The 26,290-nt window shown below is 41.8% G+C and overlaps 1 protein-coding gene across 1 annotated transcript in view; it reads left to right on the plus strand.

The window, feature by feature from the left end:
* The window catches only part of PTAR1 (protein prenyltransferase alpha subunit repeat containing 1), a 46,095-nt gene that overhangs the window by 3,455 nt on the left and 16,350 nt on the right, over positions 1 to 26,290 (plus strand). Inside the window, exons 2-4 of the mRNA XM_075279095.1 lie at positions 1,285 to 1,454; positions 19,758 to 19,824; positions 25,589 to 25,693. Coding sequence (XP_075135196.1) covers positions 1,285 to 1,454; positions 19,758 to 19,824; positions 25,589 to 25,693 — 342 coding nt within the window. The remainder of the gene's footprint in view (positions 1 to 1,284; positions 1,455 to 19,757; positions 19,825 to 25,588; positions 25,694 to 26,290) is intronic.

A 26,290-nucleotide genomic window follows, 5' to 3' on the forward strand; every position in this document is an offset into this window, starting at 1 on the left:
GGGAGGCACTAGGGAAAGGTGAAAAATAAAAAAAATACATATACATACTGTGTATATATATATTAATCCTCGACAACCCTTTTAATTATGGGTGGGAAATAGAGATGTAAAAATCAAAGAGGTATTTTGTCTAACCTAAAGGACATCAATTAGGTAAGCCATAATGCTGAGTTTTAACAATGTTGGGTCCTGGCCTTAGGTGAAAAGAAATGCAATGTTTTTGGCTGCCGTAAAAATAAAGCAGAAAAAAAATGCTGTGTTTTACAGTATCAGCTAAGTGAATGAGATTCTGGCTAATCCCATCCACACATTTTGGGGGAAAAAATGATGCAGATCAGGTGAATTTTTTAAAATTAATTTGTCTTTGAGAAACGCAGCATGTTAATTTTACCTGTGAATATTTTTCCTATAGATTTAATATGAGCAGAAAAATGCAGCAAAAACGTAATGAAAAATATTGTGCAGCAGGTTTTTGTTAGCTGCAGTATTTTTTTTTTTTTTTTTTTTTTTTTAATTTTACAGACCTTGCTGTGTTATTTTGAGCCAAAGTTATGAGTGGATTTAGCAGACTGGAGAAGTGTAAAAAGTACTGCAGTTATATTTTCCATTAAGTTCACAGCCACTCCTGATCTTTGCTTAATAAAACACTAACACTAAATCTGCAACAAAAAAAGCAACTTTTCTGCCTTAGCCTAAAAAAGCCAAATTTAGAGCATTCAGCGTTTAAAGACAAAACCTAGCAGTAAAGAAAATGTTTCAAATTTCAGTTTTGACTTTTTAGAGGACCTGTCACTGGGTATGAAAAGCCAAGTGAATTACATTATCTGATGTCAACCTGAGCATCTTGGTGTTTTGTTTTCCAAAATTCTTTCAGCCATTCTAAAGATATAAACCCTTTTTATTGCTGATTCAAGTTAGGGTATGCTAGCCAAGTGGAAGGTAACACTGCATAACATAGCACACAGACTCTTCTCCCAGAGAAACCACGGTGTTACCTTGGCTTAATATGCTCTAGTCTGCATGGACACTAAAAGGCTTATATCTTTTGAATGGCTGAACAGATTGGATAAACGAAACCCATATGTTCGAAGTGAGATCACCTATGAGATGATGTATGTCATTGAACTGCTCAGCCCTGATTGAAGGTCCTTTTGTCTTTTTTTAACTACAGGGGAAAAAAAACTGCTTAAAAATAATGAAATAATAATAAAGCCTTATGAAATCACCCTGATGGGTATCTGTAGACTGGTTTCAAATTAAAGTGAATATTTGTCTGTTCCACAGAGATGAAATTGGTTTAATCCCTTGTCCAGAAGCTAAATTTAATCGCAGTCCTATTGTACTGGTGGAAAATAAGTTGGGCGTGGAAAGCTGGTGCATCAAGTTTCTATTACCTTATGTACATAATAAACTCTTGCTTTACCGGCAGAAGAAACTATGGCTCAATAGAGATGGTGAGTGTTATGGATTTTTTTTGTTTTGTTTTATTCATCTTAGGGCTAGTTCACACGGGGGCAGGTGGGGCAGATTTTGGGGAGCCGCGTCACTCTCGGGTCAAAACCCGCCTGCCACGACCGTCGCGGTCGCGGATTCCCCCTCCGGAGTCGACTCAAATGAATGGGCAGTGAAGAAAGGGCAAATCGCTTCTTTTTTCCGCTATCGGCATGTTGAAAAAAAGAATGCTAGTGGTCTCCATAGACCACCATTTTATGTAGGTGGATTTTGAGGCGAAATCCGCTGTCAAAATCCGCCTCCTTGCCCCCGTGTGAACTAGCCCTTAAATTGTATTTTTTCAATGAAATATGATCGCTTGAAAGTTGAAGCCCATAGACTTGCATGTTTTAATAATACATGAGGTTTGTATTTGTCAAATACTACTTAAGGCCAGTTCACATCTGCGTTCAGGCCATCCCGATCCCCTCTACGCATGAAAAATGTGGAGAGAAAAATCCTGCAAGCAGCACTTTTCTCTCAGCATTTTTCGTGTGGAAACAGAGCGGAAACTACACGGACCCCATTGTAGTCTATGGGGTCTGCGGGTTTCCTTAGGTAACGGCTTTTTTATGCGGATTAGGTTTCCGTTCGGGGGGTCCCCAAGTGGACTCCCCGAATGGAAACCCATGCGCAGATGTGATCTGGGCCTCAAAATTAATAATGCAAATTATTAAGGCTACATCCAGATCTGCAATGGAGTTTCTGTTAGGTAGTATTAATGCTAGTTAGCAGGAAGCTGTGATGTACCAGTCATTTTGCAGTATGTAATCCAAGATAGAAAAATATATGTTTGATGTTGTAGAGATGGGGTTTTAGCTTGAGCTTAAATTGTAGACCCTGACAACATTGTAACCAGTTGAATGGCCGTTCTTTTTAATCGTATTTTAATGCACCATTTCTAGGGTATGAATGGCTGCATTGTATTGAAGGCCATTAACCGGTTAAGGACCAGGCCCAGAAGTACATTAAGGACCGGGCCTCTTTTTTCAAAACTGACATGTGTCACTTTAAATGGCAATAACTTTGAGACGCTTTAACTTACACAAGTGATTTTGAAATTGTTTTTTCGTAACACATTATACTTCATGTTAGTGGTAAACACTAATCAATATTTTTGTATTTATTTATAAAAAAACTAGCAAATTTGATGGAAATTTGGAAAAAATTGCAATTTTCAAAATGTGAAATTCTCTGCTTTTCAGGCAGATAGTCATACCATCCAAATACATGAATAAATATTATCTCCCATATCTCTGCTTTATATCGGCATCATCTTTTGATCGTCTTTTAATTCATTTTGGATGTTACAAGGCTTACAAGTGTAACAGCGATTTTCCAGATTTACAAGAAAATTCCTCAAACTAATTTTTTAGGGAACACTTCAGTTCTGAAAGGAATTATAAAGGCCTATATAATAGAAACCCCCATAAATCACCCCATTTTCAAAACTACACCCCTCAAATTATTCAAAACAGCATTTGGGATGTTTGTTAACCCTTTAAGCATTTCATAAGAATAAAAATAATATGGAGGTCAAATTTAGACATTTCATTTTTTTTCACTAATACATTCATTTAGACCTAAAATTAACACATTCACAAAGGGTTAAAGGAGAAAATGCATCTCACATTTTGTTATACAATTTCTCCCGTGCACAGAAATACCCCACATGTGGGTGTAAACTGATTTTTGGGCACACGGCAGTGCACGAAAGGGAAGGAGTGACACTGGGTGTTTGAACAGCATATTTTGCTGGAATAATTTTCAGGCACCATGTCACATTTGCAGAGCCCTTAGCGTACCAAAACAATGGAAACCCCCCAAAAGTGACCCCATTTTAGAATCTACACCCCTCACAGAATTCATCAAGGGGTATAGTCAGCATTTTGACCCTACAGTTGTTCCACAGATTTTACTAACATTGGAATGTGTAAAAGAAAAATTACTAAAATGTCACTTTATCCCCAAAGTTTTCATTTTCACAAGGGGTTAAAGGAGTAAAAGCCCCCCAAAGTTTGTTAAACAATTTATCCTGAACACAGCAATACCCCATATGTGGCCATATTCTGCTGTATGGGAACATGGCGGGGCTCAGAATGGAAGGAGCGCTATTTGGCTTTTGGATGGCAGATTTTGCTGGAATAATTTTAGGTGCCATGTCTGATTTGCAGAGCCCCTAGAGAACCAATACAGTGGAAACCCCCTAAAAGTGACCCCATTTTGGAAACTACACCCCCCACAAAACATATCAAAGGGTAGAGTGAGCATTTTGACCCTACAGCTGTTTCACAGATTTTATTAACATTGGGACATGAAAATGAAAATTTACTTTTTTTCCAACAAACTGTCAATTTAGCCCCAAATTTTTCATTTTCACAAGAGGATAAAGGAAAAAAAGCTCCCTAAAGTTCGTTACACAATTTCTCCTGAACACAGAAATGCCCCATATGTGGTCATAATCTACTGTATGGGAACATGGTGGGGCTCAGAATGGAAAGAGCGCTATTTGGCTTTTGAAGGGCAGATTTTGCTGGAATATTTTTCAGGTGCCATGTCGAATTTGCAGAGCCCCTAGTGTACCAATAAAGTGGAAACCCCCTAAAAGTGACCCCATTTTGGAAACTACACCCCTCATAGAATTTATCTAGGGGTTTGGTGAGCATTTTGGCCTCACAGCTGATTCACAGATTTTATTAACAATGGGACGTAAAAATGAAAAATTACTTTTTTTTCCAATTAATCGTCCATTTAGCGCCATATTTTTAATTTTGCAAGTAGCTGAAGAATTAAAAGCCCCCCAGAGTTTGTTACACAATTTCTTCTTAACACGGCAATACCCCATATGTGGCCATAATCTGCTGTATGGGTATACGGTGGGGCTCAGAATGGAAAGAGCGCTATTTGGCTTTTAGAAAGCAGATGTGGCTGGAATAGTTCTCAGGTGTCATGTCGCATTAGCTGAGCCCCTAAAGTATCAATACAATGGAAACCCCCCATTGTGACCCCATTTTAGAAACTACACAGGTGACAGTAAACTGGAATTCACCAAGAAGTGACCCCATTTTGTAGGGACAATTTTAGGGCCTCTGCAAATGTGACGTGGTGTCCAAAAACAAAGAATCTAAATCTGCACTCCAAAAGCACATATCGCTCCTTCACATCTGCGCCCTGCTGGGTACCCAAATAGCGGTGTATGCCCACATGTATGACACTGGTGTACCCCGGATAACGGACTTAATGCCATATGTGGGTATAAATGGCTGTTTGGGCACAGCCGGGCACAGAAGGGAAGGAGCGCTATTTTGGTTTTTGGAGCACAGTTTGGTTTTAGGACACCATGCCACTTTTGCAAAGCCCCTGAATTGCCAATAAAGTGGAATCCGCAGACATGTCACCCCATTTTGGACACCAGCCCACTGATGGGATTTATGAAGTGTTGTAACGAGCGTTTTTAACCCTTGAGTGTTGCATTTATTTAGTTTCCAGAAATGAAATCACAGCTGATAATGAGAAGTTAAAAATGAAAAATTTCCAGAGATTCGCCATTTTAGTGCCCGATATGTTGTGCCCAACTTATGTCAGCAGAGACACTCCAAAAACTGGTAAGCGGGTATCCCGGGCACAACAGCTTTTAGAGCGTTCATCTCTGATACAAGGCGGGCACAACATATTACGCACTGAAATGACGTATTCCTGGAAAAATTGTCATTTTCACCTCTCACAATCAGCTTCGTATTCATTTATGGATAATAAGTTATAGCAACACTTGGGGGTTAAAAATGCTCTCTGTACCCCTGGAGAAATCCTTCAGGGGTGTAGTTTCCAAAATAAGGTCACATATCAGGGGATTCCACTTTACTGGCGTTTCAGATCTACAAAAGTGTCATGGCATCCAAAAACCAAACCGTCTGTGCTCCAAAAACCCAATAACCCTTCTTCCCTTTTGCGTCCAGCTGTGCCCTAATATCAGTTTATACCCACATATGACATTACGTCCGTTATCCTGGGTACACCAGTGTCATACATGTGTCATAAACTGCAGTTTGGGCGCACAGCAGGGCGCAGAAGCGATGGAGCGCGATGCGGCTTTTGGAGTACAGATTTTGATGTTTGGTATCTGGACGCCATGTCATGTTTGTAGAGCCTGTAAGGTACCAGAAAAGTGGATTCCCCAAAGGAGTGACCCCATTTTGAAAACTGCACCCCTCAAAGAATTTATCAGGGGGTGTAGTGAGTATTAGTATCCCGGACTTCACTGCACAGCGGATGGCGAAGAGGGAATATATAAGCTGTGCGGAGGACATTGCAGACACCAAATTCCCTACTATGTCCCAGTAGCTCCTATGATTGGGGGAGTCACTCTGGGGGTCACTTCTGGTGTTTTTTCGCTCATAAGCTGTAAATCTGGGGTGTCCCCTGATATTCGCTCGCACAGCTTATATATTCCCTATCTGCCGCAGCCAGTTGTGTTCTAATAATTTGGCGATTTTTGGGGGGTTTTGCCTTGACATTGCTAGATGCTATATTTTCTTTATTTTTCTGGTGACGTGGCCATATAAGGGCTTGTTGTTTGCAGGATGAGATGCATTTTGTAATGACACCATCTTTGGGTGCCTACAACTTACTGATTACATTTTATTAACTCTTTCTTGCTGGATTAAAAAAAAAAAAATCAATCCTGCATTGAGTTTTACATTTTAAATTTTTCGCCATGCAGCGTACAGCATAAGTAACATGTGTCCTTTATTCTGCGGGTCGGTACGGTTACGGCGATACCTCATTTATGTTATTTTTTTATGCGATACTAAGTCTGCAGAACAAAAACACATATGGGGACATAAATCAATGTTTTTTGCATCGCCATCTTCTGAGACGTAACATTTTTATTTTTCGGTTGACAGTGTTGGTTGAGGGCTTATTTTTTGCGGGAAAATGTGCGCTTTTTATTGGCACTGTTGTGGGGTGAATATGACTTTTTGATCACTTTTTATAGCATATTTTGTAGGATGAGATGGCAAAAAATCATTATTTCCGGCGAGTTTTTTCCGTTTTTTTTTTCCGACGTTCACCGTGTACATTAAATATTATTTCAGTTTTATTGTACAGGTTGTTACGGACGCGGCGATACCAAATATGCATTGCTTTTTTTAATTTTTAGTGCTTTTTTTTATATAATTCATTTTGTATAGAAAAAAAGGGATTTTTGGACTTTAGAACTTTATTACTTTTTTCATACACTTTATTTTTTTTTTTTTTAACTTTTTTTTTACTTTTTCATGTGTCCCTTTAGGACACTTGAATCAGTTGATGCTTTGATGAAAGCACCAACTGATTCAGCACAGTAGCAGACAGGACACGAGCAGGACATGAGCCTGCTCGTGTCCTGTAAGCTGCAGAGGAAGTGAGACACATCGCTCACTTCCTCCACCGCCTGGCAGGATCACCAGGTATGTGGGGGCTCCGGTAGTCTGGGGTCACTGGCCAGACCCCAGACTACCTGTTACTGACATCGGCACCCCTCGATCTCGCCGCGGGGGGTGCCGATCACTTTAAATTATCGGCGGATCCCTTTCGATCGCGCCGTGATGTTTCACGGCGCGATCGAAAGGGTTAACACGTCCAGTCGGACTGAGTTCCGACTGGACGTTATGGAGGAAGGGGTTAGGTGTTAGTAACACCTAACCCCTGTCCCCCCCGCACCCCTCCCCCCGCCAGAAAGGTACCTAAAGGCCGGACGTATTTTGACAATAGTCCGGTCTTTAGGTACCAGCACATGAGGCCGTAAATTTACGTACGGCGGTCCTCATGTGGTTAAAGGGATTCTACCACTAAAACGCTGTTTTGTGTGCTTTAGACGTCGGAATAGCCTTTAGAAAGGCTATTCGTCTCTTACCTTTAGATGTGGTGTCTGCCACGCCGTTCCATAGAAATACCGGTTTTTACCGGTATGCTAATGAGTTCTCTGCAGCAATAAGGGCGGGCCCCAGCACTCAAACAGCGATGGGGGCGTCCCTACTGCAGCCCGAGAACCCGCTCCAGCGACACCTTCTTCTTCAGCTGCATCCTCCCTTTCTCCGTCGTCTTCCTTCTTCGTTAGCCCTGACGCCTGCGAAAATATGGCCGCCGGCCGGCATGCGCAGTCGGCTCTACCAGTGTCTTGCTGGCAGAGCGGACTGCGCAGGTATCAGAGCTGACGAAGAAGAAAACCGGTATTTTTAAGGAACGGCGTGGCGGAGACCACGTCTAAAGGTAAGAGACGAATAGCCTTTCTAAAGGCTATTCCGACGTCTAAAGCACACAAAACAGCGTTTTAGTGGTAGAATCCCTTTAAAGGAACTTTAAATGTAGAAAATTCATAAAGAAAAATTGCTTTTTTGAGACCCGCTACCGTTACCTTGTGCAGTGATTTTATTATTGAAAATGTAGAAGTTGCACTTGAGGGGAACCTATCACTAGGTCTCGTATGTCCATTGATCTACATCGTCTGATAGGCACTGCCACTTTAAGCATTTTGGTGGTTTTTTTTATCCAAATCTGTTGACACAAAAACACAACAATAGAAACCACAGTGTTACTGCACTATTCGCTAATAGACCCTACATCAACACTGTGGTTTCTCTGGGCACGGTGTCTCTATGTGCTGTGTGACATGCAGTGTTATTACCACCTTGGCTAATAGGTTCTAATTTGTAGAAACACTAATGGGGCCAATATCTGTCAGCATTTTGCTGTTTTGCTTTTCCAGATCTGTTCAGCCATTCCAGAGACAGCACTTATCAGATGATATACAACATTGGGCTTCTCAGGACTAGTGACAGAACACTTATTATCCTTGTTTGTTAATTGTATTCTATCACGTAACTTAAAATTTTGGGAAGCTGTATAATAAAATATGTAATATAATTTTCATAGGAGTGCAATTTTACAAGTAAACCTGTAATAATCGTATTTTAACAAGCTGTTAGAAAACCACTATTGGGTTATTGGATTGGAACAAGATTTTGGCATGACTGACAAACAATATGGGTATGGTTTGGTTTAGTGTTCCTTCAAAGAAAACCAGGACGTTTATGACTTTTTTCATGGTGTTGAATGCAGTCTATTGTTCTCACACAGCCACGTCACACTGAGGAGACTAGCTGCAGCGTTCTTCAGTGATAGTGACAGACTGAAAGTGCACTTAATGCCTGTCCCAATGACTGCTGCATAGTCTCTCCAGGTCTGAGGACCCCTAAAGACTCTTTGCTATTTCTATCAGTGATTGATCTGAGCAGTCTATGATCTATCACTGTACTTTATAAGGGTTACACTTTGGCAACAGGTGAAGTAAGTGCAAACAAATCTTCCTGCAAGTAAATCTGCATGTTGGTATACTTGTTATAATTCCAGGCTGCAAAACAGATCCCGAGTTTGAGTTTTCCAGTAACCGTTCTAGAATGGTAGTAAAAAAATGAACAAAGACTCATTTGTTCCTATCCTGGGTACACTTCAACAGAACAGCTCCAGATAGACTTGGCTAGCTCTATGAATTTTACTAATTCAATGGCCCCTTTGTGTGTAGCTAGACCAGTACAAGGGAAAGTTCCTGCTTCTACAATCTAGGAAAACTGTCGTTTTAAGGGTACTTGCCTTACTAGACTCTCCAATTATATATGTACTTTTTATAAATGGACTCTTCTATCGATCACATAGGCCTGTGAATCAGAACACACTTTTTGGAAGGAATGCTGGGACTCTTTTGTGGTACCAAAACTTTCAAACCAAGCTACTTTGCTGTTGTATCGCTGAATGTGTTGGTGACTCCATGCACATTATCAACAGGTTTTGACTAAATTCTCATTTCTTACTATATACTGGTCACAAAAGTAAAGAGCTGCTCTTCTCCAATTACTTTCTTGTGTATACAGATAGCAAAGTGTTGTACAGAGCAGACGCAGGACAATAGGATGGATTGAACAACAACGATGGATTGAACAACTGAATTGTCAAACTTTGCATATATCAGACTTATAGCCACTGATAGTCCTTATAGAGAAGTACTGACTGACTAACATTGATGTGAATAAATCACGTGGAGTGAGATACAAAGATTATTGTCGTCTGAAACGTTCTGTATGTCCACTCTCTCAATGGCTTCTCCTCCTCCTTCCCCTCTCTATAGATTACTGTTGTGAGTCGTGGTATGACACCTCTCTGAGGTTTTGACCGTCCTGTTCTAGCAACATGAAATTTAGCATAGGTTTTAGAGTGAACGTAGTTTTGCAGTTGGAGAGAGAGGCATTTCTATCTGATAACATATATCACAGTGTTTCTTATGCTCGCTCGTGCTATTTATGCAAAGTATTTTTAAATGTTTGTCCATCAAACAACTGTCATGTTGAACTTTAGGGACTGTACATGTGCCATATTCTGAAACCACCACCTTGGCCCCAAACAGTACTTGTTCCAACCTGTTGCAGAGAATACTACCCACTAATTGAAAAAGATTAATTCTGCAACCATATGAATGATACGTATCAGTCAAATCTGGTTTGCCTTAAGCCATTGTTTAAAGAGGACCTTTCACCACGCCAAGGCTGTACAGTTTTCTGCACCATGTTATAGGTGCTGCTGCACAGACTCTAGGGCACTTTGAATTTTAGAAAGTAGATAAAATCCAGCGTCTACCAGGAAGGATCCACGATGGTTCAGGAGTAAGTATAAAATCTAGCTTTTATTTGCTCCATCATAAAAAGTTACAAAGTAACTGATGGAGTACACAGGTTACATTTCAAAGGCTACCGGTTTCAGGGCATTGCTAGCCCCTTCCTCATGGAGTACACTGGTTACATGGCATGAGGAAGGGGCTAGCAATGCCCTGAAACCGGTAGCCTTTGAAAATTAACCTGTGTACTCCATCAGTTACTTTGTAACTTTTTATGATGGTGCAAATAAAAGCTAGATTTTATACTTACTCCTGAATCATCGTGGCTCCTTCCTGGTAGACGCTGGATTTTATCTCCTTTCTATTTGATCACTCATCTGAGTCCTACAGCAGTCTATGCTTGCCAGGCTTGTAGATCTCTTTATTAGAAATACGGTGAGCTGAAGGTATTTTCTTTTGCTATATGTTTCCACTTTGAATTTTGTCTCTAGTCCCCCTCGTTGCAAAGTTCTGAACCCCAATATTTTTGGCGCCCTGTATGTTAATTAAGCCCTTCACTGTCAGAAGGGTGTTTCTGACAGTGAAGGGAACAGCAATGTCATTTTCGTCTTTCTGACACTGTCCAATTAGCAGAGGACAGTGTCAGAGCTGCTTCAGCAGCATGATCTTGCGACTTCTCACGAGATCACGCACTTCTCTCTTTACAGGACTGAGAAGACGAGCCGGAGGAGCAATTCACTGTAGCGATGTCACTGAAGTTCTCCAGCGTCCCGCTTCAGAACTCTCCCTGGAATCTCTCCTCCTTCATCTCTGATAATGTCAGAATGACGAGAATGATGTTGCTGTTCCCTTCACTGTCAGACACACCCTTCTGACAGTGAAGGGCTTAATTGACATACAGGGCGTCAGAAATAACGGGGCTCAGAGCTCCGCAACGAGGGAGGCTAGAGACAAAATTCAAAGTGCCCCAGAGTCTGTGCAGCAGCACCTATAACGTTGCAGAAAACTGCACAGCTTTGGGGTGGTGAAAGGTCCTCTTGAATGACTTGCAGAATTGCCAACTCTAATTGTACTACATAGGTTTTTCTTCCTATATCTCCCATTTATTCTTAAGGCATTTTCCAACCCCCTTCTTTTTAGTGACAAGTGTGTGGTTCACAGACGTTCAGTACTATGTGATGGTGGTGGCCAGTTAATTCTTTCTGTTGCAGAATTTAGGCTGATGATAACAACAAGGAAGAGGTAATAATGTGTTTTCTACAGTAATTGATGAGAGTTGTTGGAATGAAAGAAAACTTTGTGTATTAATGTAATGTTGATATATGTAAGTAATTGCAATATTAGAGTAAAAGGATAAGTTTATTGGGGAAAACAGAAGAATTAAAAGGAGACTCTACTACCCTGTTGGAATGCCTCTAGCCTGGATATAAAATGCCATATTGAGAATAGAGGCACACATGTTCTGTATGGTATCCACACATTTGCCCACCGATGTTGCAGCTGGTCCAGTAAATCCTGCACACTCGTAGTTGGTGTCTCAGCTGGTCCAATACTCGATTGGCCATAAATCTGCCAGCAGGCAGGCCAAAGAAGTGCCGCTACCTGGTGGAGCCATGCCTTTGTGTGGGTGACTATTTTACGGCTTAAAAAATTACATTTGAAAGCTGTGCTATATGAGATTAGACCTGTGTCCGCATGATACCTTGGGACTGACTGTTTTGATATCACTAAATTTTCATAACAATAGAACCTAAGAAGAAAATGCAGTTTTACATGGAATAATTGTGATCATCAGCCTTTGGCCTAGCAAAGAAAGAGCAGCTATTTTTTTCCCCGTTCTAACTGCACAGGAGCTAATAGACATGCTGCTCTTTCCTGGAGAAAGCTATTTCTTTTGTCAGCTCTGCTGGGAAAACCGGATCACTATGCAAAGATTTGGCTGTGGAAGAGTGACTGAGCATACGTGTCTGCCTGTACTTGGCTCTTTATAGTACATGCATTCGTAAAATTGTATGCTGCAGATTTTCTCCATCATTCAGATTTTGTTGTTATTTTCACCTCTCATTGAAATCTATGAAATCCGCTCAAAGATTTGACATGCTGCTACTTTTAAAAACTGTATCATATGGCAATTTCCGCTCTAAAAAAAAAAAAATCTGCATTGTCTACACGAGATAAAAGGGAGTCTGTCCCCTGAACCCAGTATATAAACTCCTGCCCTGCAGATTAATAGTTTAGGGCAGTGATGACTAATTCTGGTGCCGTGTCACTTCTAGAAATATCCATTTTTTTCCTTGTAAAAAAAGTTACATTTTTGATATGTATTTATTAAAATTTAAAACAATTCTTTGCATTAATGATTTTTTTTTTTTTTTTTAAATGTGAGTTTATTAAGAAAATGCCAAAACTTGCAAAATTGCCCATGTATCAAATACTTATTTTCCCCACTGCATGTGCTCGAAAATGAAAGGAGCGCTATGTGGGTTTTGGATTGCAGATTTAATTGCTGCATATCTGGACTTCATGTCATGTTTGCAGAGCCTTTAAGGTACCGGTAAAGTGGAATCCCCCTAGGGAGTGACCCAATTTTTAAAACTTCACCCCACAAAGATTTATCAAGGGTCGTAGTGAGCATTAGTTTACCAGATATGAATGCACAGCGGATGGTTAAAAGTGAATATGTAAGCTGTGCTGGGTACATTGGGAACACAAATTCCCTACTATTTCCCCAGTAGCTCCTATGATTGGTGGGGGGGGGGGGTCACTTCTGGATTCTTTATCCTCTTAAAGGGATTCTACCATTGAAATGAATTTTTTTGGCAATCACACATCGGATTAGCCTTCAGAAAGGCTATTCGTCTCTTACCTTTAGACGTGATCTCCACTGTGCCGTTCCTTAGAAATACCATTTTTTACTGGTATGCAAATTAGTTCTCTCGCAGAGATGGGGGCGGGCCCCAGCGCTGAAAATGCAATGGGGGCATCCCCACTGCTGCTTGAAAACACGCTCTAGCGACGCCTCTATCTTTGGCTGGATCCTCCCCTTCTTTCATCATCTTCCTTTGTGTCACCTCTGACGCCTCCGCAGTTGGCTCTGCCATTGAGACACCAGCAGAGCAGAGTGCGCATGTCGACCGGCGGCCATTTTTGGGAGGTCGCTCCTGTATTGAACTACAAGAGCAAGAGCGGCCTCCCAAAAATGTTGTCTCACTGGCAGAGCCAACTTCGCAGGCGTTGGAGGTGACGCAATGGAAGACGACGAAAGAAGGGGAGGATGCAGCCGAAGATAGAGGCGTCGCTGGAGTGTGTTTTCGAGCAGCAGTGGGGACGCCACCATCGCATTTTCAGCGCTGGGGCCCGCCCCCATTGCTGCGAGAGAACTAATTGGCATACCTATAAAAAACGGTATTTCTAAGGAACGTCGCAGCGGAGACCACGTCTAAAGGTAAGAGACGAATAGCCTTTCTAAAAAATAAAAAAAAATTTCAATGGTAGAATCCCTTTAAGCTTTAAATCTGGGATGTATCCTGATATACGTTCAGAAAACTTTTACATTCCTTTTCTGCCACAGCCAGTCTTGTTCTAACGCTTTGGAGACTTAAGATTTGTCTTCATATTCGATTGAGTTGCTAGGTGGCTTATTTTTTGTGGGGCGATCTGTGCTTTTTATTGGTTCTGTTTTGGGATACATGTCTATTTGAAAATCATTACTTTCTGTGCTTCTTTTTCAAAGTTCATGTCTGTAGCCCATGTACATTAGATGTCACTGGCTAAAGTGGAGGTGCGGGAGAACACGAGCATCTGACACAAGCAGGGAGAGGAAAACAATTACTTTATTATTCTTCTGTACCTGTCCCTTATGATAACCCCAGGTGAGGGGATTCCATAGACTTTTTTTCATGATGTCACCCCCCCATGTTAATCAGAAACATACTTGCCATTTAACCCCTATATATTACTTCCCTCCTTTTTAATGATAAAAACACACAATTACAATTCAAATGCTAGAACTCATGTTTTTTTTTTTTACATCCTGCCTCTCAAAAAGATAAATTAGTAAAAACTGATCAAAAAGTCATATGTACCTATAAAATACAAGATCTTGTAAAACTACATTGAAATAACATGAAAAAGTTATGAATGTGGGAATGCAGAAATGGATAAAATGCAAATAAGATTCCTAAGTTATGAGTCAGTGATATTTATTTAAAATTTTAAATCTGCAATAAAGTGACCTATTCCGAAGGGTTTTTGGAATTTTAATGTGGGTTAAAGGAGGGTTAATGCAGTAAAGACAGTCTGCAATGGCATCCCAATTGTAAGACTTTTGTGATTTGTTTTTTTTTACTTTTTTTTTTTTTTTTTTTTTTTTTTTTAATCCATTCAATACATATGATATGTAGCAGTAGAGAAAGCCATTTCAGTGTCTGCCTGACTGCAAAGATGCTTTAATATTGTACCTAGGTTGAAATAATTATATATAAGTATAATACGGTAGGTTTAATCAGCTGCCTGACATTTAGGTTTCTTTTAAAATTAAGATGCAAATATTCTTCTGTCTTGCATCTTAACAAGCCTGAAAAGCTTCATTAATCTTAGATGAATTTAATGATGCCCTTGATGTAAAATGGTGTGGGGATCATTAAAGTATCTGGATGACAAATTAAGGCCACTGTGCATTAGCACAGTTGGTTCCTTTTTGTAAAGTCTGTGCCTGTCTGTCTCAGAATATATATTTAAGGGGGATTGTGGCTCTGTTTTTCTGATAAAGAACTCCAGATTCTTTATGTAGACATAGTTAATTGCTAAACCTTTGGCTACCTGCAAACACCCCTAATAGGCTACTTATGCCATATTAGACTTAAAGGGGTTTTCTAGGATAAATTTAATATTTCAAGTGTACTCTTCCCCATACTGCCCTAACTTTCTAAACAACATTATTAATTTTTCTTAGTTTAATGTAATATACGTTGGTCATGTGACCTACATATATTACATTTTTTGCCTTTCCACTGGCGTTCTTGGTCTACTGGATATCCACACCCTGGAACATCACTGAAAAGAAGCCTGCCCCCTCCCAGACCCATTGTACTTACCTGTTCCTACTGTGGATATCCGGATCCGAAGATTTCATCGCTGGAAGACTGCCTTTTCATTGTGTATTATACTGTGCGTGGAGCATACTATACCATGCAGTGGCATTATGGAGCATATTATACCATACAGGGGCCACTGTGGAGCATATTATACTGTGCAGGGCCACTATAGAGTATTATACTGAGTAGAGGCCACTGTTTAGCATCATACTGTGCAGGGGCCACTGTGGAGCATTGTACTGTTTATGTATGTATGCATGCACATATATATTTTATTTATTTACCAAATGGCAAAAAACATCAAGAATTCATTGTTCCCCTGAAGTCTGTGTAGCTGTAATGATGATATACGGAGGTGATTACAATATTACAGCCAAAGGAAAAGAAAAGGCTATTGAGTGAGTGAAAACTAGGAGCCTAAAGATGGCTGCTGAGGATGTAGTGGGCGCACTAGCTAGGGAAACAGGAGAGGGGATTGTGTGAGAGGGGGAGGGAGAGAGGAATGGGTCAGTTCTGAGTGCAGAGGAAGGAATCATGGAAGTTGCAGGAACAGGAAGATGCCGCTGTAAACAAATGCAGAGGATGTCAGGGGCTCCCAGAGAACCTAGAACTTTTTAGAAAATATAAATTTTTTTGCCCGTAAAACCAATTTAATGTTGAGACAGTATGCAGTAAGTTCCGTCTAGTGATGGCTGCTACAGCTAAGTTGTCATCATTTTATCATTTGAATTTCAGAGAATTTGGAACACTGCAATATATAGACAGCTTAGGAGGCGTTCACACTTCGGTTTTAAAAGCAAACCGCTGGTGTCCATATGCAACCTCTCCGTGGGGAAACAGTTTGTTTGTTTTTTTTTTTTTTTTTTTTTAAGTCGGACATGTAGGACTTTGTTTCCGGCCAAAAAAAAAAACGTTGTCCCTTGTAGAGGCTGCTGTCATGACCTGATTGTGTGTGTATGTGTGTATGTTTCTGTCGGGGATTCGATCCGGGCTTCTGTGATCTGCTGGTGGGTTCCCTACCATTGAGCCATCAGTGTGTATATAGTGTTCTGGTCTTCTGAACACACTTGAGGTTATAAGAGTAAACCTCAGGTGTTATGTATTGCCATCGTCCAATGGAAGGAGTCTGGGGCCTTTATTAGGAAGAGGGCTGTCTCCACCAGTTGCCGGTTTTTGTGGTCCCAACCTAGAATTCTTGGCCTTAGGAGGAGGACTGGTTTGCTCGTGCTTACAGACTAGAAAGGAGTTGGAGTGTTGTTTGTGTGTGACTTTGGTTTTTCCCTCCACACTTCTACTCTGCTCTGCCCTTCACGTCTGTTTGTTTGGCACTATCTGGTTGTTTGAGGTGGGTTCCAGTTTATTTTACCCCAGTCCCTAGCTCTCTTGCAGCTCTTGTCATATCTGTCTATTAGGTCTTCGTGCTAGAGAGCCAGGAGTTGTCGGGGCCAAGGCTAGCTTGGGGACAGCTGACCACCACCCGTAGGCAGGGCCTAGCTAGCCGCCGTAGTGCCAGGGAAAGTCTCCTTCCCCTGTTTCCTTAGCGGTGCAATCTGCAGCCCGGAATCTGTGTCTGGACTCTGACACGAACGTGACAGCTGCATACGGACACCGGCGGTGCTATTAAAACCTGTTCAAATGAATGGGTTTAAAAACTGACCACCGGGAAGCCGTCCCTTATGAAATAGGATGGAGACCCAGTGGACCGACATGAACGGAATTGTGAATGCCCCCTTATTTTGATCTGTACAATACAGATTTGTAATATATCAGTGTTCAAGTTGAGTGGGAATTTTGGAAGTGAAGTGTCTTTTGCTGTTTGAAGGTTTTAGGCCTGTTTGACTTTGACACTTGCTCTGTTGTTTTTTTTAATTATTTTACCTGTAAATAACAAGATTTATAACCCTTTATTTGCACACAGCTTTCCTGAATACCACTGTTTTTTCTGTGTGGTCTTAAACCGCACAACAGTTATCCCTGATTGTAACACCCTCCCTTGCTGAATTTCTCTGATAAGTTTGCTACAACTTTCCTGCTCATCCTGTAAAATTCTAATTTTGTGCTCTTTCAAAGATGTGTGTCTGCCTCCTTAAAATAACATTAAAGGCAATATACTAAGACAAAAAATCCTTTGGAAGATCAAAGATAAACCTAGCTAAACTGTGGCGATGCATGGCTCTTTAGATGTTCTATATTTAAGAATCCCTGTGGAGCTTCAATTCTATTTTGCCCCTAACCTCCTTGGTAATAGTAATTTTAAAGTAAAATCTGTTTTGTAAAATCATCCATAAGGATTTTTTTTTTATGGAAATGAAAGTACTTATCTCACTTTAAGACCTTTAGCTGCCTGATAAACATATTAGCACAATAAAGATAAACGAGTTTCCACTGTATAATGATGCTAATTTTGTTTTCGGAAAATACATTTTCATCCCCTATAGCAAATAGAATGTTTACTCTACAGATGGATGAATCTCTGAAGATTTGTTTAGTTTTGGTTGAATCGTTTTGGGTCAAAAAAATTGTTAAAAATCAGAGTTTAAATTGACTTAAAACAGTGTATGACACTGTTAGGGGGGCGTTCACACTACCATCGGTGTCCGACAGGTAGTGTCCGCTCAAAATCTGTCACAGACATTAGGAGCGGACACTAGCTGTGTCCGTGACACCTGTCATTCATTTCAATGGGCATCGGGTGCGTTCTTTTGCCCTCCGTGCCCGTCCTTCCCTGTCCGCAAGTGAAGATGTCCGACTTCTCAAGCGGACAGAAAAACCCTGCATGCACTGACACTGACATATACACACGTTTTCTAATATATAAAAATATAAGGCTGGGAAAGCTTTCCTAGAGAAATAATGGCAGCTAGGCATCCAACGTCAAGGCTGAGTGTCTGCCATTAGTTGGCAAAACGCAGTGGAATCCACCAATTGGGAAAATAGTAGAGACTGCATAGCCGGCAACTTGGCCAGGTGCGAGTTAATTTGACAAAGAGCAAATGTGGGAAAACCACCGGCATTTCCAAAGATATAATTGACGTGATGCTATTTCCAAAACTGGCCAGTGTCCGTATCATGGTTTTTACTACGAAGTGGGTATGGGATTCACTAGATTTGCTTGTTTTCAGGAAAACAAAACCTAGTGGCGCTCACAGCCGGACTCTGTGTGAAAGGTTTCCGTCTTCTGCATGCAGATTAGTGACATCTAGGGGTTAAAGACCGAGAAAGTTTTCATTTTTTCCTCCATAGCCTCCAAAAAATATAATTTATTTATTTTTATTTTTTTTCAATTCCCAGATAGCTTATAGTTTGTGGGATAAATTGTTCTTTGTAATGACACTATTCAATACCTTGCAATGTACTGGGAAGCTGAAAAAATTCTAAATGAGATGGAATTGGGGAAAGAAAATCTATTTGCGCCAATTTTTTATGGGTTTCATTTTTATGGCATTTCGGCTTATGGGACAGTACGATTACAACAATGCCAAATTTATACATTATTTTTTTTAGGTTTTCTTATGTTTTAATACCGATTTAAAAACTTTTTAAAAACTTAAATAGCACACCTTTTAGTTTCCTTTCAGAATCAACATTTTGTATGTAACACCATACTACAAATACTCCCACAAATGTCCGTCATTGATTGCAATCAAGATTTGTTCATTTGCTCACACAAAAAAAGTAATTTTCCTGACAAATTTATTCAAGACCATAGTATAAAAAATGAGAATACCTCAATGAAAATCTTAGAAGGAAAGTTAAAGTTTATCCTACAAAATTCTCAAATATTATAAAGAATTCAACCACAGGAGAGTGTAATTCTTCATGAAATAGGTGAGTATACCATAGAAAACCTTTTCCCATTTCACGCTGTCAGCAAAGGAAGCGATGGGAGAGAACATACACAAGAAGTCTACCAGAAGATCAGCAAAGCTTTACTTATCAGTCAGAATGATGTCGCGAATGTGATACAAAAATTTAACAAAGGTGGAACTGAAAGTCTCAGGTCGGGTTCACACAGGGCTTTTTGGGCTGGAAACCACGTCACAATCCGGCTCAAAAAACCTCCTCCCATTGAAATCAATTGGAGCCGGTCATTTCCTTTGTCTGCAAGCGGTTTGTTCCCGCTTCTGGAGAAAAGAAGTGACCTGCCCTTTCTTGAGGCGGAAAGTTGCTGTTATTCATTACACATGCTGATTCAGTCGCGGATGTGCGCCTCATGTCACCTCCCTCCCGAAGCAGTGGCCAAGTAAGTCTTCTGATCTGAACTCAATCGAACATCTGTGGGGAGTTCTGAAGAGACAAGTTGAGCATCGCTCTCTATCCAGCATCCGGACTCTAAAAGAGGTCGTTCTTGAAGAACTGAAAGTGATAGATGTTGCAATATATCGCCAATTTGTTCATTCCATGCCTATGAAACTTAATGCTGTCATTTCAAATCATGGTGGTCTTACAAAATACTAGATACTAGTGTGTTTGTTTTTTGTAAAGATAATAATGCACTATTTTCCACTTTTCCTTTTCTTTAGAATTGATTGATGTAACCTGCACCCTGTTGTTACTGAACCCAGATTTCACCACTGCATGGAATGTAAGGTATGTCACTATTCCATTGTTTATTCATTAATTACACGCATAAAGAGAAACTCCGAACAAAACTAAAGTGCCAGTTGCCATTAGAGTTTGCTGAAATCAGCAAAAAGAAAAAAGGTCCAAAGGGGTAGAAATGGTATAAATTAGTAAATAATTACCGTATTTTTCGGATGATAAGACGCACTGGACTATAAGACTATAGGAAAATAGGGAAAAAAAAATTTTGAAGCAAAAAAAAATGGTAAAATATTCAATAAATGGGAGTCGTAGTTTTGCAACAGCTGCAAGGCCACATTGACAGGTGACCCTGCAGCTGTACGGAGATCTCAAGAGCCATTGGGTCCAACCCCCTGCGAGTGCAGGTTTTCCTAAATCATCCCAGCTATATGTTTATCCAGATTCCGCTTGAAGATTTCCATTGATGGAGCGCCCACCACCTCCCGTGGCAGCCTATTCCACTCTCTCACTACCCTCACTGTCAGAAAGTTTTTCCTAATGTCTAATCTGTATCTCTTTCCCTTTAGTTTCATCCCATTGCTTCTTGTACTTCCTTGTGCTAATGAGAATAGGGTAGATCCCTCTGCACTGTGACTACCTTTCAGATATTTGTAGACTGCTATTAAATCTCCCCTCAGCCTTCTCTTCTGCAAACTAAACAATCCCAGTTCTTTTAGCCGCTCCTCATAGGACATGGTTTGCAGACCTTCCACCATTTTGGTTGCTCTTCTCTGGACTTGCTCCAATATATCGATGTCTTTCTTGAATTGAGGCGCCCAGAACTGTACACAGTATTCCAGGTGTGGTCTGACCAGGGAAGAGTACAGCGGAATAATGACCTCTCTTGATCTAGATTCAATGCTTGTCTTAATACACCCCAGAATTTTATTCGCCTTTTTTGCAGCAGCACCGCACTGTTGGCTCATGTTGAATTTGTGATCTACTATTATGCCCAAGTCCTTTTCCCCTATGCTATCACTTAGTTCTATTCCTCCCATACTATATATGTTTTTTACATTTCTCTTACCCAGATGTAGAACTTTGCATATGTCCCTGTTAAATACCATTTTGTTCGCCTCAGCCCATTGTTCCAGTGTGTCTAAGTCCTTTTGATCCATAGAGATCCATAGAGCGTTTTTTTTTTGCGGAGCCAGATGTACTTTTTTAGTTATACCATTTTGAGGAATGTCTATTGCTTAGATCACAAGTGTATTGCCGTCTACAGGAGATTCTCTACATTACTATTATGGCTGGTCATAGACCAACCGCAATAGTAATATAGCTATGACAGGCCTGGGAGCCTTCAGTTGGCTCCCGCTGTCACCAGAACAGGTCGGCTCCTGCGACTTTAAAGGTATGAGGGTGTATTCTACATTTTGGGGGGAAGTGGGGTTAAGTTTTAATGTCCGCAACTAGAATGCATTCTAATTGCGGGCATTAGCTTTGGGTGTCCGTGTATAGCGGAGACCCTGTTGCTATGGCGACCGCTCTGCAGCAGAGTGGCTGCCATTATTCTTACAGACTCGGCATCAATCCCTCCCCGGCAATAGAATGGCGGATGACGGGAAGGGTTTTAGACGCCGGCACAGGTGCTGGGGCCTGCAGCATTGCCACGCTCCTGTCGCTGCAGGAAGCCAGCAGCGGCAGGAACATGGCGATGCTCCACATTCGGACTATAAGACTCACCCTCATTTTCCCCCCAGATTTTGGGGAAAAAGTGCGTCTTATAGTCTGAAAAATACGGTACTCACCTGATGACTCCTCCTTTGAGCTAGTATTACTGCTTATTGTAAGGGCAGCACGGTGGCTCAGTGGTTAGCACTGCAGCCTTGCAGTGCTGGAGTCCGAGGTTCAAATCCTGCCAAGGGCAACATCTGCAAGGAGTTTGTATGTTCTCCCCGTGTTTGCGTGTGTTTCCTCCGGGTACTCCAGTTTCATCCCACACACCAAAGACATACTGATAGGGAATGTAGATTGTGAGCCCTATATGGGACAGTGACTGACAATATCTGTAAAGCGCTGTGGAATATGATGGCGCTATATAAGTATGCATAATATTGTGTTGTTGCAAAAGAAACAGTCTGAATTTGGCTTGGTGAACTGTGTTGTAATTTTTATTTACTTTTTTTCCACATGAGTTAATAGGGATTTATTAGAGATGAGCGAACACTAAAATGTTCGAGGTTCGAAATTCGATTCGAACAGCCGCTCACTGTTCGAGTGTTCGAATGGGTTTCGAACCCCATTATAGTCTATGGGGAACATAAACTCGTTAAGGGGGAAACCCAAATTCGTGTCTGGAGGGTCACCAAGTCCACTATGACACCCCAGGAAATGATGCCAACACCTCTGGAATGACACTGGGACAGCAGGGGAAGCATGTCTGGGGGCATAAAAGTCACTTTATTTCATGGAAATCCCTGTCAGTTTGCGATTTTCGCAAGCTAACTTTTCCCCATAGAAATGCATTGGCCAGTGCTGATTGGCCAGAGTACGGAACTCGACCAATCAGTGCTGGCTCTGCTGGAGGAGGCGGAGTCTAAGATCGCTCCACACCAGTCTCCATTCAGGTCCGACCTTAGACTCCGCCTCCTCCGGCAGAGCCAGCGCTGATTGGCCGAAGGCTGGCCAATGCATTCCTATGCGAATGCAGAGACTTAGCAGTGCTGAGTCAGTTTTGCTCAACTACACATCTGATGCACACTCGGCACTGCTACATCAGATGTAGCAATCTGATGTAGCAGAGCCGAGGGTGCACTAGAACCCCTGTGCAAACTCAGTTCACGCTAATAGAATGCATTGGCCAGCGCTGATTGGCCAATGCATTCTATTAGCCCGATGAAGTAGAGCTGAATGTGTGTGCTAAGCACACACATTCAGCACTGCTTCATCACGCCAATACAATGCATTAGCCAGTGCTGATTGGCCAGAGTACGGAATTCGGCCAATCAGCGCTGGCTCTGCTGGAGGAGGCGGAGTCTAAGATCGCTCCACACCAGTCTCCATTCAGGTCCGACCTTAGACTCCGCCTCCTCCAGCAGAGCCAGCGCTGATTGGCCGAATTCCGTACTCTGGCCAATCAGCACTGGCTAATGCATTGTATTGGCGTGATGAAGCAGTGCTGAATGTGTGTGCTTAGCACACACATTCAGCTCTACTTCATCGGGCTAATAGAATGCATTGGCCAATCAGCGCTGGCCAATGCATTCTATTAGCGTGAACTGAGTTTGCACAGGGGTTCTAGTGCACCCTCGGCTCTGCTACATCAGATTGCTACATCTGATGTAGCAGTGCCGAGTGTGCATCAGATGTGTAGTTGAGCAAAACTGACTCAGCACTGCTAAGTCTCTGCATTCGCATAGGAATGCATTGGCCAGCCTTCGGCCAATCAGCGCTGGCTCTGCCGGAGGAGGCGGAGTCTAAGGTCGGACCTGAATGGAGACTGGTGTGGAGCGATCTTAGACTCCGCCTCCTCCAGCAGAGCCAGCACTGATTGGTCGAGTTCCGTACTCTGGCCAATCAGCGCTGGCCAATGCATTCTATTAGCCCGATGAGGTAGAGCTGAATGTGTGTGCTTAGCACACACATTCAGCTCTACTTCATCAGGCTAATAGAATACATTGGCCAATCAGCGCTGGCCAATGCATTCTATTAGCTTGATGAAGCAGAGTGTGCACAAGGGTTCAAGCGCACCCTCGGCTCTGATGTAGCAGAGCTGAGGGTGCACAAGGGTTCAAGTGCACCCTCGGCTCTCCTACATCAGAGCCGAGGGTGCGCTTGAACCCTTGTGCAGCCTCGGCTCTGCTACATCAGAGCCGAGGGTGTGCTTGAACCCTTGTGCACACTCTGCTTCATCAAGCTAATAGAATGCATTGGCCAGCACTGATTGGCCAGAGTACGGAATTCGGCCAATCAGCGCTGGCCAATGCATCCCTATGGGAAAAAGTTTATCTCACAAAAATCACAATTACACACCCGATAGAGCCCCAAAAAGTTATTTTTAATAACATTCCCCCCTAAATAAAGGTTATCCCTAGCTATCCCTGCCTGTACAGCTATCCCTGTCTCATAGTCACAAAGTTCACATTCTCATATGACCCGGATTTGAAATCCACTATTCGTCTAAAATGGAGGTCACCTGATTTCGGCAGCCAATGACTTTTTCCAATTTTTTTCAATGCCCCCGGTGTCGTAGTTCCTGTCCCACCTCCCCTGCGCTGTTATTGGTGCAAAAAAGGCGCCAGGGAAGGTGGGAGGGGAATCGAATTTTGGCGCACTTTACCACGCGGTGTTCGATTCGAACATGGCGAACACCCTGATATCCGATCGAACATGTGTTCGATAGAACACTGTTCGCTCATCTCTAGGATTTATGCATCATTCATGCAGACAAATTGTTTAGACCATACAAGCTCTTGAAGGTTGCTGCTATTCATTGTACATGCCTCAGTGTGATTATATGGTGATAGAAACAGCAGGAAAAAGAACATGTGAGGGACTGATACATTGAATTCTTTAGCTGGTCACATTTTTTGTTGGGGTGTACTTATATGATTAATCTCAATGATTCTCTTTGTTTCTCTAATGGAATACCACTTTAGAGTATGTCCACAACTGACAAAGTAATATCTGATTTAGAAATGGGCTATTATGGAATAGTTATGAGTACACATGTATGTCTATTAAGCTGTTGGAGCTTATTAGTATTGCAAAAATTTGCATATTCTATTTAAGGTCTGTTGTGTTAGTGGGTAGTGTCAGGCAGGGGGAGGCAAGTGGGGAGGGGGCATGAGTTAGAGCTCTGACACTGGTTTCCTCCGACTGGAGCTCTGAATCACTCCACCTTGCCTGACACCTCCCACCTGACACTATAGAGTCTAAGTAGCATATCGGGCATCAGAATGATCAGGAACAGTGGGGACCACAGAAAGAATTTCAACTGTATTGGAATCAGGGTAGGAGTGCCTATTAATAGATGCTAAGAACTGGAATTGACAGAGGCAGTGATAGGTCCTCTGTTAATAGCATCTGGAACGTTTTTAAATGCAGAAAATTTGATCATATTAAAATTAGGTTGCACATAAACAAGCGGTGTGTCACCGCTATCACATTTATCAGCTCCTTTCCATATTTGCCCCCTCCCCACCACCACACTGACATCCCCAGACACAGCTTTGCATCATGACCCCCTCTGCATATGCAGAAGGGGCTTCATGCTCTCAGCCATATATCAGGCATGTACTGCCCACAAACCAATCGGTGTATGCATGAGATATGAGTGTGAAGTTGGAGGGGGACGATCTGCAGGATGGGCGCAGCAGTGGCTGGGGGCAGTGATATAAACTCCCTTTAAAGATAGGCTATAGATTTTATATTGGTGGAGTTCTGATTTTTGGGACCCCAACAATTCAGCTGTTATTATGGGACCATTGTTGCTGCAGTGCTCTTGGCCTGTACTCGCTTGATTGGGAAACTGCTGCAGTACTCAGAAGTTGCTCTGAAAGAGAAAGTAAGCATTGCAGCTGCCAGCATGTAAACAATGCCAGGAGCCGCAGTCCAGTGAGAACAGCTGATTTGCAGGGGTAGACGATGCTGTTTAAATAATTGATCTGCGGGGCTTCCACCAGTTGGACCTCTGCCGATCTCACATTAATGGCTTATGTTGAGGATAGACTGACAGCTTGTAAAAGGTGGATTTGTGACTAAGAAATCAATTTTTTTAAATTGGATAATAAACATTATTATAAACTCTGTTATATTGATTCAACAGGAAAGAGTTGATCCAGTCTGGAGCCATCAACCCAGAGAAGGATTTGCAGCTTGGAAAACTGGCTTTGACGAAGTTCCCTAAAAGTCCTGAAACATGGATTCACAGGTTTTGTCACATTTGTTAAAATCCTGCTTTTTTTTTTTTTTTTAACTGTAATTTTTATTGAAATTTTTAACAAAGAATGTGGTACAAACAAATAAACACATATAATATCAAATATTAATCCAATCAACAGTGAAATACATCAAACCAAGGAGGGAGGAGGAAGGGATAAGGGCAGGGAGTCACAGGCCACTAAGGATACAGTAGGAGTCCCAAGACGACCATACAGTTTGGAAGGCATCTAGGGTGTGGTTAAGGGAGACTGTCAAGTATTCCATATTTCGAATATCTTTCACCCTGGCCACCACCAGTAGGGGGGGGAAGGATCTCCTCCAATGAAGGGCTATAAGTGTTTTGGCTGCTGTGCAAATATATAGAAATAATTTAGAGGACTGCTTACCTAAGTGAGGGGGAGGGAGGTTGAGCAGATAAGTAAAGGGATCTGATGGGATACCCTGTATAAAAACCGCAGCAGAAAGAGATTGGACTTCCAACCAGAAGGGTCGTATGTCAGGACAGTCCCAAAAAACATGGCATAAGGAACCGATACCTGTCTGACAGTGCCAACACAGGGGTGAAATGCTAGATTTAAGAGAATGG

This window comes from Leptodactylus fuscus, chromosome 1 (assembly GCF_031893055.1).
Source record: "Leptodactylus fuscus isolate aLepFus1 chromosome 1, aLepFus1.hap2, whole genome shotgun sequence".
Taxonomy (NCBI): domain Eukaryota; kingdom Metazoa; phylum Chordata; class Amphibia; order Anura; family Leptodactylidae; genus Leptodactylus; species Leptodactylus fuscus.